The 12,942-nt window shown below is 46.1% G+C and overlaps 1 protein-coding gene across 1 annotated transcript in view; it reads right to left on the minus strand.

Moving 5' to 3' along the window:
- Positions 1 to 6,964: 6,964 nt before the first annotated feature.
- Positions 6,965 to 12,942, minus strand: part of MTMR9 (myotubularin related protein 9) — a 64,201-nt gene continuing 58,223 nt past the window's right edge. The window contains exon 10 of the mRNA XM_088447543.1: positions 6,965 to 7,689. Within this exon, the coding sequence (XP_088303669.1) occupies positions 7,526 to 7,689 (164 nt within the window). The 3' untranslated portion in view covers positions 6,965 to 7,525. The remainder of the gene's footprint in view (positions 7,690 to 12,942) is intronic.

Consider the following 12,942-nt stretch of genomic DNA (forward strand, 5'->3'; position numbering starts at 1 on the left):
TATATAGATTACAACTGTATAGCCAGCGCTGTATAAAACTCCACTTGCGATTGGTACCAAAATCTGCAACACCTTAATTACTCAAATGTGTTCACTATCGGGGCTCCCTAGCAACTGCACCCTCTGTACACACAGTACTTAAATCCATTCAGTAATATTATTCCTGAATACAAAATATCTGTGTGGAGTTTGTACATTCTCCCTGTGTTTGTGTATGTTTCCTCTGGGTGTTCTACTTTCCTCTCACACTCTTAAAGTATACTTATATGTTAAATGGCTTCTGATAGGACTGTGTGCCTGTCCATATGATAGTGAATATAGAGTAGATTGTAAGCTCCACTGGGGCAGGTGAATGAGTGAAATATCCTCTGTAAAGCATTGCAAAAATATGTGCACGCCATATAAATAACTGTTAATAAATACATCTCATTTGCATACATTAGCTAATGTATGTTTAAATCCGTATGAGAAATAACCACATATTGGTGTTAGAAGTCACTGGACACAGTTACTACTACGTTGCAAAATTAACGCTACGTAAAAAAAAAAAATTCAAAACATTCCAACGAACACACACAGGAGAAAAAGCTTCCACTCCCTCAACATCACGTTAACGACCTTTTATCAACACCTGCAGCTTGTCAGGTTGCAATTTGTGTTTTATGGAGTTGCCATATCGTAAAGTACTAGTGTACAATTACATCTGAGCAAGGGTTTTTGTTTTTTTTTTCAACTGACATTACTTATATAAACTACAGAGAAGTAAGTCAAGCGCATGTATTCGTGATTTAAAATAATTTTATGTTGTATAACAGGGGAGTTGGGATAGACCCCTGGATACCAGCAGCTGCTATATCAGATCAAGTGTGCGCAGGTTCTAACAACCTTACATATAGATAATGTCCTCACTGCACACTGTAATCATATACGTACCAAATAATCAGATGGTTATCTGTAAAGAACAGCGGGGAGGGGTTCAATAGACAATGGTAGAAATAGGTTGACACAAAATGGTCAACGGTCAATAGGGACAAAAGTTTGAAACACAAAAGGTCAACATGGTAATAGTCGACAGAAAAAGGTCAACGCATGTTGTTTTCTAACCCCAATCTTCACCCTAAACCCAACTCTCCCCTTGGTGCCTAACCCTAATCGTCGGGGTAAGTGCCTAACCCTAACCATACTCCCTTGTGCCCAACCCGCCGGTAAGTGCCTAACCCTAACCATCCCCCCTTGTGCCCAACCCTCCGGTAAGTGCCTAACCCTAACCATCCCCCCTTGTGCCCAACCCTCCGGTAAGTGCCTAACCCTAACCATCCCCCCTTGTGCCCAACCCTCCGGTAAGAGCCTAACCTTAACCATCCCCCCTTGTGCCCAACCCTCCGGTAAGTGCCTAACCCTCCGGTAAGTGCCTAACCCTAACCATCCCCCCTTGTGCCCAACCCTCCAGTAAGTGCCTAACCCTAACCATCCCCCCTTGTGCCCAACCCTCCGGTAAGTGCCTAACCCTAACTATCCCTCCTTGTGCCTAACCCTCCGGTAAGTGCCTAACCCTAACAAACAAAAAATGTGTCGATCATTCCCATGTCCAACGTTTAACCCAGTCAACCTACAGCCATGTCCACCTTTTGTCTCTGTCGACCTATTGCCTGTCAATCTTTCAACTGAAAACCGGGGAAACCGGACTTGCATTTATACTTTGTAACGTCCTTTATTTTTACTTAAGCAGTATTTTACCAGGATTGTGTAATACAGAATCTTCAAGAAGCAAAAGAGAAAGTGATCCCTGTGCATCTATGATTGCATGGGTGTATTCATTATAAAACTTAACCTTTATTAAATAGTATTAATAAACATGTAATTACAAACAAATTCAGCAAAATAAAATGGGTATAGACAAGAAAATATTAAATAAATGCTATGCTTATCTCTATGTCCCGTTAATTATATGGCTGCTTATATAGAGAAAATTGTTAAATACAAATGTATTAGGCTCTGTACAAAAAGGAGCATTAAATTACCAGGGAATTAATACCATACAAATATCCCCACAGGTTTTTAATGTATTGTAACAGTGTATGTAAAGAGATACAATGTCTCATATTCCATCCTCATGAATTCCTGAAACAGTGTATCTAATTGTCACTGAGAATTCTCAATTGATACACGCACTCAGCTATATGTGATCTATTGGATTCACAATGCTGAACGTACAAAAATGATGAATAAGATGTATTGTTTCAGTAATCCTCTACATATACGCTCTCATACAATATAAAATATTAGATGATGGAACTCCGTTTATTATTTTCATAGATATAAACGCTGCAGTTTGTACTAACAGCTGTTTAGATGGGAGCTATGGGCCTGATTCAGACCCACTCGCGAGCGGCTGTCCGCTCGCAAGTGGGTCGATGGTGTGCACTGCGCATGCGCACGACGGAGGGAGCTCTGTCGTGCGCATGCGCGAGACGCGACGAGCGAAGGACTTTCCTTCGCTCGTTGTGTCTGATCAAAGGGGGCGTGCTGTCGATGTTGATTGACAGCACGCCCCCTTTGGTGGGCGTTCCTCCCAGACGGGGGCGTTCCCAAGGGAACGCCTACCGTCAGAAGCCGGCCCCACTGACATCACTAGTGATGTCAGTGGGAGTGATTTGGGCTCTGATAGAGCCAAAATCACTCCGGGCCTTGCGGTTGAGAAACTCAACCGCAGGCTTCGGCTCGCAGTGGCGATGGTCGCGATGGTCAAGACCATCGCGACCATCAACCTGCACGCTCGTATATGCTGTGGGTGGTGACCCACAGCTATACGAGCGTCCAGGAGGACGCTCCATAATTATGGAGGTGGGCCCTGATTCAGAGCAAGCGCTCTGGTCAGAGCGTCCGGCTCTGAATCAGGGCCCATGTTATGATATTAAGGATTTATTGACAACTCCGTATATCCACTATTTAATAGATTGCAAGAGGGCTGCTGTATTCATACTCTATGAATAGCTTATTCAAGAATTACAGCTATACTGCAGCCACAATCTCTCTCACATTACAAGTCCATCGCTATGAGAAAGATGATGACATCGCACTGGTGTCAGTTCCCCAGCATGCGCTGTTAACAAATTGCAGGGACAACGCAACCGTGATCAATTTACAGCGTGTCTCATAACATTATCACCGCTAGGTTTAACATCGTTTCGATATTGATCCCCAGACTGTGGTCAATGTAACATGCGCTAATACACGCTAGTTTTTGAGCTTAGTAACACATCTCTGGCAGCATACACATTTATTCGGGCATTATTAGATAATTACAGCTAAACGCCGATGCGCGTTTCGCTGTAGCTTTATCAAAGAGGCAAAATGCAGAATCTATCTTGTAATGATGCCTCCAAAGATCTGGTGAGTCACTTGGCTGTTATTAATTCTTCGGGAACACGGGGAGATTGTGACATTTTTGCCCAACTGGAGAAGTGCATGTTTAAAGCATCCACAGGAGATTTTGTGGTATACATAATTTCACCTGGTGGCAGACATAAAACAAAGCCACTGCTGAATGGCCTTCCCCCCCCCCCCCAAAGATGTCAGGACTATACGGTGGTTCATTGGTTTTGTAGATTGGTCGGCCACTGGCTTTGAGACATTAAAGATGGCTGTCACTTTTGCCCCACCAATAGGTCATCTAGGCCTGTCTCACTGCTTCATGTTCCAGGTTGATGGCCTTGACCAGGCTGTAGATACCCTTGTGCCTCTTCCAAGATGTGTCCTACTGGCAGAAATGATGGAATCGGTGATGAGGATACACTGGCTACTATTTCATCCTTCAAAAAACAGGAGGCATCTGTCGGATGGTTCTCAGGATCCAATCTCTGAGTCTTATGGGTTATAGGAGTGTTGCGGGCGTTTCGTTGAACTAGTTGCAAAGTCAGGCGCATAACCGTTCACATTGAAGGTCTGATGGTCAATCTGCACCTATAGCATGAGGCTCGAGCAAGTTTTGATTTAAAGATACATTGAGCGGCTTTTCCAAATCATTTCAATAATTCACATCACCAGAACAAGAATAGAAGTTTTTCATTAATGACATGACTTTACCACCAATTGACCATGTGTTGCCCAAGATACAAACAGCTCTGGTGGTCCTCGTTCCCCAGAGGTCACTGGATCTCTTGTGGAGGGTCTGTCAGAGTATGTAGATATACAACTTAAGGTATAAGGATATAGTCTCGCATATAAAGGATTGTGTATAGATGTTGCAAATAACCCAGGATCAAGGATAACAAGAAAATTATATGTGAGACCATAGGTGGTTGCAGAGCTTCCACTTACCTGGCCTGAACTGTCACCAGCTGCCAACCTGCCACCAAGGGATTGCATTATATACCCCTGGTGTATGAGGATTAACCCCCACAGAGGGACGAAGAGGGACACACGTACCAACAATGGCACTGCACGATTGCCCTGACTAAAGTCTGTCACACCTTCGTAGAAGCTAAATACAGTTTTGCAGTAAAAAGAAGAGTTGTGGTAGACATATTGTTAACTATCTTTCTTCGAAGTCCATAGGGTCCACAGGGAGACAATGGGGTGTAGGTGGTGGTTAGGAAGCCCGGATACCAAACCGTTAAGCTTTTGCAATCCCAGAATGCCCCGGTCCTTCCCCCCTATAACCTGCCCCTGAGCCAATCAGTTTGTCATCAAGCCCAAGGCAGGAGCAGGAGAGGAGAGAAGGAAGACTGGTACACAGAAGAATCACACTTTCACACAATGGAGAAGGAAACCAGTGACCAAGAAACGTAACCCTCAGAAGCCAGGTGCGTCAGGGTGGGTGCCCTATGGACTTTGAAGAAAGAGAGTTAACAAAGGTAAGTCTACCATAACTATCCTTTTCTTCTTCAGGGTCCATAGGGCTCAACAGGGAGACAATGGGGATGTCCCAAAGCAGTTGTTCAAGAGTGGGGACGCTCCTGAGCTGAGAGGAGAATCCAGAATCCAAATGAAGCATTCTGAGAGGCAAATGTATCGAAGGCATAGAACCTAAGAAAAGTATGGAGAGAAAACCACGTGGCCGCCTTGCAATGTTGTTCAGCAGATGCGCCACGGTGGGCTGCCCACGAGGGAGCCACAGAGCAAGTAGAATGAGCAGAGACAGTATCTGGCACAGGAAGACCAGACTGCGAGTAAGCCTGTGAGATAATCCATATTGGACAAAGAGGGAATCCTTTTTCCTAATGGAACATGTACGGTAAACATAGATCCTTAGAGCACGGACCACATCCATGAAGGCATCACCCTCCGAGAGGTCTGGTGATTGGAAGGCCAGGACCACAATTTCCTAATGTGGAAAGGAGAAACAACCTTGGGAAGAAATCCAGGGCAGGTTCGAAGAACAGCCCTGTCCTGATGAAAGATCAAAAATGGGGAGCGACAGGAGAGCGCCCCTAAATCGGAGACCCTACAGGCAGACGCGATAGCCAGAAGAAAAAAGGTCTTCGCAGTGAGCCATTTGACGTCCACTGAATCCAGGGGTTCAAACGGAGGGTCCTGAAATGCTTGGAGAACCACTGACAAATCCCACGGAGCCACTGGAGGGACAAAGGGAGGCGGAATATGGAGACACCCTGAAGGAAGGTGTGAACAACCGGCAGTGGATCAATTTTGTGCTGGAACCCGATGGAGAGAGCAGAGATGTGCACCTTCAAAGAGGCTAGGTGGAGTCCGATATCCAATCCAGCTTGAAGGAAGGCAAGTATTCTAGAAACCTGAAAAACCTGAGGGTCAAGGCTTCTGGTAGCACACCACTGGAAGTATTTTTGCCATACTCCGTGATAGATCCGGGCGGAGGCCGGCTTACGCGCTTTGAGCATGGTCTGGACCGCAGAACTGGAGGGAAATAGATACGCCAAATGGAAGGTCCATTTCACTGATAAGGCATCTACGAAGGCTGCTTCGGGATCCCTTGTCCTGGATCCATACATCAGAAGCTTGCAATTGTGTTGAGGGGCCATGAGATCTATGTCTGGGAGGCTCCACTTGTCCACCGTGGCATTGTCGGATTGTACTTGTACTGATCTGCCCCGAAGAATGTCCTGAGCCAGAGTGAGAGCTCTGTAGATGGCTGGGAGTTCTAGGATGTTCATTGGTAAGGTCGTCTCGGCCGGAGTCCAGAGTCCATGGAAAGAGTGCTTGCCGGTCACTGCGCCCCACCCACGAAGGCTGGCGTCCGTGGTAAGGAGTACCCATTCCGGGATCCATAAGGGGCGACCCTTGTTCAAGTGGGACATCTGTAACCACCAGTAGAAGGACAGGCGAACATCCTGAGAGAAGATCATCGTCTGAGACCTGATCAGATGAGGCAGCCCATTCCACCTGGATAGGACTAGGTGTTGTAGGGGCCTGGAGTAGAACTGAGCGAACTTCACCATGTCGGAGGTGGATACCATGGACCCCAAGGTCTGCAATTGCTGTGGGAATTGACACTCGGCAACCGTGGAGTAACCTGCGCACCCATTCCTGCAGTACTGAGATCTTGTCTGCTATTATGAAGATTCTCTGAGCCTGAGAATCCAGAAGAGCTCCCAGAACCGGAGCATTCTGGGATTGCAAAAGATTAACTGTTTAGTGTCTAGTTTTCCTATCCACCACCTACACCCCATTGTCTCCCGGTGGAGCCGTATGGACCCTGAAGAAGAACATATAATGACACATTTAGGTCTCAGTGTAAATATAGAGATGGATTAAGGGGTGAAAAGTGAATTCTACCATTCTTCAATGAAGACCATTAAAAGTTTAGAATCTAATCATCCTTTCATTTTAATGTCATTATTCTGTAATGCTGTTTGTTATTCTCTTTCTACCCATCTACCATGAATCTGGGGTAACAGGATGGCTCGCCTTGGGAGAAGTATGCTGGGCACCTTGGCATTATAGCGCTGCTCGGAGCGTTGTACATGGTAAGAAGAGGCACCCACTGTACTGGTAGAATTACTTTATGTACATTTCACAATTACACATACAGAGAAATAACAATCGGGAACTTCATTTATACTTAGTGCAAACAGGACCATGATGGGGGGGTGACAGTGCGGCAGAGACCTGGACTGTAAGTGATCTAACACTGCCACCTGGTGGTAGGTTCAGTATCAAGAAAAGGAATGCAGTATTAAACATAAGACACGGGTAAAAGTGTACCCCACGTCTGGGCACAATGGAGGACGCGCCTCATCAATTCTCTAGCAATTACAGTGACATAACGGAGGCACAAAGTGCCCGGGTGGTGGGTACACCTTAAGTGACCGTCCTGCACACAGGCTTAAAGTGCGGCTCCCATGCAATAATAGCACAGCCGCCGTCACGTCACTCATTGGTCCGTAACAACAGGTTCTTCAGTACACGTGGGGTTATATACTGATCGCACCAGAGGAAACTGTAGTGCATGCATAACAGATAGTGTAAACATGTAGCCCTTGCCGGGGCACTGGGGTGTACAAGCACAATTGCGAGGGGTGAGGTAACAGGGTGGAGGACAGCGGCGCTACGGGGTTTCCAGTATCCCATCCTCCGTCTCCAGTTCCGCCAGCTGCCGCCTTAATGCGTTCACTTTGATTTGCAGCTCCTTATTGTACTCTATGATGTGGATCATCTCTTCGCTGGCGTCGTCCAGGTACTTGGAGCACCTGTTCCAGCGCAGGAACACACCTGGGAATCGGAGAGGAAAGTTATGAGCAGGCGTATAAAGGATGGCAAGGGCGCTGGTCTACGAGGAAGAGAGAGGGGAGAGTTTCCATGTCAACAGATGCTTATTACTGTATGCGGTGCAGTCAGAGGGCTTCTGTGTAACAGGGTGGGGGCTCATCCCTTCCCTCAGCCACAATGGGAGAGTTGTACTAAGCCTTGGTGAGAGGTAAAGTACCAACGTACCGCGTATCCATTACACGATACAATTAACGATTGAACAATAACGACATCGCTATCGTTCAATCATCCGCAATATTGCGCAGTGGATATTCCGTCAACGACCAGCGCTGACGATATGATCAGGTTGTGCAGGTTCGGGGATGAGGGACGGTGCAGGCACTGAACGCTATATCGCTCAGGATGGGCTCAATGTCCACTGCACAATATAATGAACGATAACAATGGCGTTATCGTTCATTATGTCGTGTAGTGGATCCGCGGCTTTAGTACATCTACCCCTATGAGAGAAATCCAGCACTTACCAAGGCTGCACTTTCCCAGCTGAAAATGATCAATCGCTGCCATGTACTAATAGCCCCCAAAACTGTCTGGTACATTACTAGCAGCTCAATGCGGTATTACAGCAGAGGCACTGGTCCCCAGGCAAGCTGGACGGCCTCAGGGACACACGTCTAGGAAGCAGGCTGGGGTGACGCTGTATAATGTGACTGCTGTTCGTGGGTCATCAATGACAGGTTCATTTACGGGGTTGTATTATTCTAAATCTACAATGACTTTTTTCACTGGTTAGAAAATCTCTCTCTAGCGGTTCTCCTCATCGGGAATGAAAAGCTGTACTACGGGTACCCCTGACTAAAGCTGCTACATGGATAATAAAGAATACATATACGATATGTCGATCTTCATGCTGTCAACATGACAATCGCATTATATCGAGGGGACATTGCTAACACTGTTGTAATGTTATTAAAAAAACGGCGTCAGTATAATAACTTTAAACATGATCATAAAGCATTAAAAGTAACATTTAAACAGTGTCGGCATTGTCCAGTCGATTGTATTACGGTGGACAAACTAACTACTTCCCGGATAGTACTGTTCTCAACAGCAGTCTGCATTACACTGTTTTGCTATCGCAGCTTGGCCCATCCCCTGCCTCCGTCTCTGCTGACCCCCTGTGTGTCTGTCACCAGCTTTGTATAATTCTCTTGGTCTTTAAAAAATAAAAAAAAAGCAAGAAAGGAGCAATTTGCTCCTGGAACACCCCAAGCTGCAATGCAAACCTTTATTATTTGTTCCGTGCAGGGAAATTACTGGCTCTTTTTGCATGTAACGACCATATAATGGCCAAGCTTTGTTTTTAGACTGCAGTTCGGGTCTAGATTTACGAAGCGCTTCATGGCCGGTTTGATCTGGAAATGTAAAACTCCAATACTATTAAGTGCAAAACAAAACACGACGAGCTTTGCAGTTGATATTATTGAATTTCCCAGGACATACCCGTGTAAATCTAGCCCTCAGAATTGAGCTAGGCCACAGTCTTCCCAACTGTAAATCCTCCCCACCTACACTGTAACATTTGTTTTGTCAAGGTTCAAATGTGCTCTGGTTTCAGTCTCTTCTTTTTAGCTCCTAATTCTGCATATGCTCCTGTATCTCTGTCTCCCCATGTGTCTCTCTCCCCGCTCCTTTGTGTGTATGTCTCCCATTGTCCCCCCATTCCATCTCTTCCACCCTTTTTGTCCCATCTGCTCCCACAACCCACTGTCCGATTGCGCAACATCTTCTCCCCACTCTTCACAGTTTTATTCCCTGCTCTTTCTGTCAATGTGATAGGCAAAACCAGTGCCGGTAAATGCCGACCAGAAGCTATGCGGACAAACAGAAGCGTCCACCACAATGTAACTGAACCTAAGGATGACAGGAGAGAAGCACAATTTTTTTTATAGGACTCTGTTTCGATGATTATCTCAGTTGGAAACTTTTGGCCTGGGGGTGCTATGGAATAAATGCTGAGAAAACAGGGCACTGTAATTCGAGAAATTTTGGGAACCACTGGTCTAAGCCACGTGCAGTAGTTACATTGCAGAGCAGACAGATCCTGGAGCAAGATTGCCCCAGAAGGTAAATGGTAAAGAATACGTAGGAGGGGATTGGGAAGAGTGGCAGGGACCTGTAGTGAATAAAGTAGTCAGATTAGAATGGAAATTATATTGCATTAGATCTAGCTAGCAGTTTCGGTTCCACTACAGGAACAATGTGACATCATCCATAAGCAACACTTTTCTACTCAAATGGCACCGTGGACTAATGAGTAGATAACACTCAGCTCCACAGTGGTTCTACAATGAGGCAACATCATCAATAGTAGCAGAAAGAAAATGGATGGTGGAAACAGACAGGTTCTAGGGGGCAATACAATTGTAAAGGACTAAATGTAGAGGGTCTAACAGAATTAAGATTTAAATCTGACGACCATTGGGCACTTACACTTGTCTGCCGTTTGTTTATTTTGATGAACAATTAGATGCTGAAATAATAAGAGTTATGGTATAACATATCTTTGTTAACTCTTTCTTCGAGGTCCATAGGGTCCACAGGAATTACCTTTGGGTATGTGGTTGGAGTGATCCAGGCACCAAACAGTTACAAGGTTTAGCTCCCAGGATGCACTGGGTCCTCCTCCATATATACCCCGCCCCTACAGGCACTCAGTTTGTAACCAAGCCCAAGGCAGGAGAAAGAAAGATGAGAAGGAACGACAATGTACACCAGAAACACTCTCTCTAAGACGAGGGAATCATTGAAATACAAAAGAAAAAAAGATTACCCAATAACAACCAGATGCGTTAGGGTGGGTGTCCTGTGGACCCTATGGACCTCGAAGAAGAGTTAACAAAGGTATGTTATACCATAACTCTTATTTTCTTCTTCGGGTTCCATAGGGTCCATAGGACTTACCTTGGGGATGTCCCAAAGCAGTTCCCTTAAGGATGGGGATGCTACTGATCAGAAAAAGGAGAATCCGGCGCCCAAAGGAAGCATCCTGAGTAGCAAAAGTATCAAAGGTGTAAAACCTGAGAAAAGTGTGGACGGAAGACCACGTGGCTGCCTTGCACAATTGTTCAACAGAGGCACCACGTCAAAAAGCCCACGATGGTCCCACATATCGAGTAGAATGTGCTGTCACTGTGTTTGGAACAGGGAGATCAGCTTGTGTGTAAGCCTGAGAAATAGTCATACGAAGCCATCTAGCCAGAGTCTGTTTATTAGCTGGCCAGCCTCACTTGTGAAAGCCATACAACACAAAAAGAGAGAGTCTGATTTCCTAAAGGAGTTGGAATGATCCACGTAGATACGGAGGGCACGTACAAAATCCAGAGAAGATTCACCTACAAAGAGGTCTGAAGACTGGAACCACAATTTCTTCATTTACATGAAAAAGGGGAAACTACCTTAGGAAGGTAACCTGCCCTGGTACGAAGAACAGCTCTATCCTGGTGAAAAATCAAAAAGGGGGAGCGACAAGAAATCGCTGCCAAATTAGAGACCCTGCGGGCAGAGGAGATATCGAGAAGAAAAACTGTCTTTGCTGTCAACCACTTGAGGTCTACTGGATTCAGGGGTTCAAATGGGGGAGCCTGTAGAGCCTTGAGAATCAAAGACAAATCCCATGAAGCTACCGAAGGGACAAGGGGAGGCTGAACCCTCAAAACACCCAGCAAAAATGTTCTAACATCTGGCAGGGGGTTGATCCTTCGCTGAAACCAAACTGATAGTGCAGATACCTGAACTCTCAGGATGGCCAGGCGAATACCAAGGTTTAACCCGGCCTGGACAAAAGCAAGCACTTGGGAGACCCTAAAAACTGTAGGGTCATATTTACTATGGAAACACCATTGAACATAGGAGTGTCAAACTCTGTAATAGATGTGGGCAGTGAAAGGCTTTTGTGCCCTAAGCATCGTTTGAATTACAGAGCTAGTAAGATCCTTTGGCTCCTAAGATGGAAGACTCAAGAACCATGCCGTCCAAGACAGACGAGGAAGGTCCAGATGCAGGCACGGACCCTGTGCTAACAGGTCCGGCCTTAGAGGAAGAGGCCATGGAGTGTCTATGGAGAAACTCTGAACGTCGGTGAACCAATGGCGTCTGGTCCAAGCAGGAGCTATCAGTTATAATGTGCCGCCCTCTTGCTTGAATTTCCTGATGACCCTTAGGAGGAGGGAGATTGGAGAAAATTGGTATGCCAGATTGAAGTCCCATGTTACTGCCAGAGTATCCACGAAGGTGGCTGAGGGGTCTCTGGTTCTGGATCCGTGCGTGGGGAACTTGTGATTGTGACGCGAGACCATCAGGTATACTTATGGTAGTCCCCATTTGTCCACTAGGATCTGAAAGACGTGCGGATTAAGAGCCCATTCCCCGGCGCATATGTCCTGACGACTTAGGAAGTTCGCTTCCCAGTTTAGGATGAATATTGCCAGAAGATGACATTTTGCCCAAACTAGAATGTTTGCAACTTCCTTCATGGCTGACCGCCTTCGCATGCCTCCCTGATGATTGAGGTAGGCCACTGTGGTCGCATTGTCGGACTGGATTTGGACATGCCTGCCCTTTAGGATATCCTGTGCTTGCATGAGTGCTTTGTACACTGCTCAAAGTTCCAGGATGTTTATGGATAGTTGACTTTCCTGAGTAGCCCATCTTCCCTGAAAGGTATGATGGCATGTCACCACGCCCCAACCGTGAAGGCTGGCATCCGTGGTGAGGAGCACCCACCTTGGATTTCAAAAGGGGGCGAACCTTGTTCAGATGAGATGTTTTCAGCCACCATGACAGGGAAAACCGAAGTTCCCGAAAGAGAAGGAAAGTCTGGGACCATATCAGATGGCTGCAAACAAAAAGTATGGTGGTCGCTCATATTAGCTTAATGACATAGCACATGTGCTTGTAAAGGGCGGGGTTTACACTGAACACAGAATAAAAAGAGATTTGCCCTCCAGCACACTGCAGCATGAAGGGAGCCAGCATTGGGAGGATGTGCTGGTCCTTATAGTGCCATGTGGAGGTTTCTGGGGTACCTCCAAGGTGAGTCAGCTCTCAGCTTATACATGTGCTGTTATTAGGCAGTACACCAATTTGTAATTAAATTACCCAGAGTGGCTGCTACTATTATGTAGCAATAATTATTTTGGGGTGAGTGTTTGGGAGTGGGGCCCCCGGAGTTGTTCTGGTTGGACCTTTTTCAGG

The sequence above is a fragment of the Taudactylus pleione genome, unplaced genomic scaffold, assembly GCF_031769625.1.
Source record: "Taudactylus pleione unplaced genomic scaffold, aTauple2 ptg000434l, whole genome shotgun sequence".
Lineage (NCBI taxonomy): Eukaryota > Metazoa > Chordata > Amphibia > Anura > Myobatrachidae > Taudactylus > Taudactylus pleione.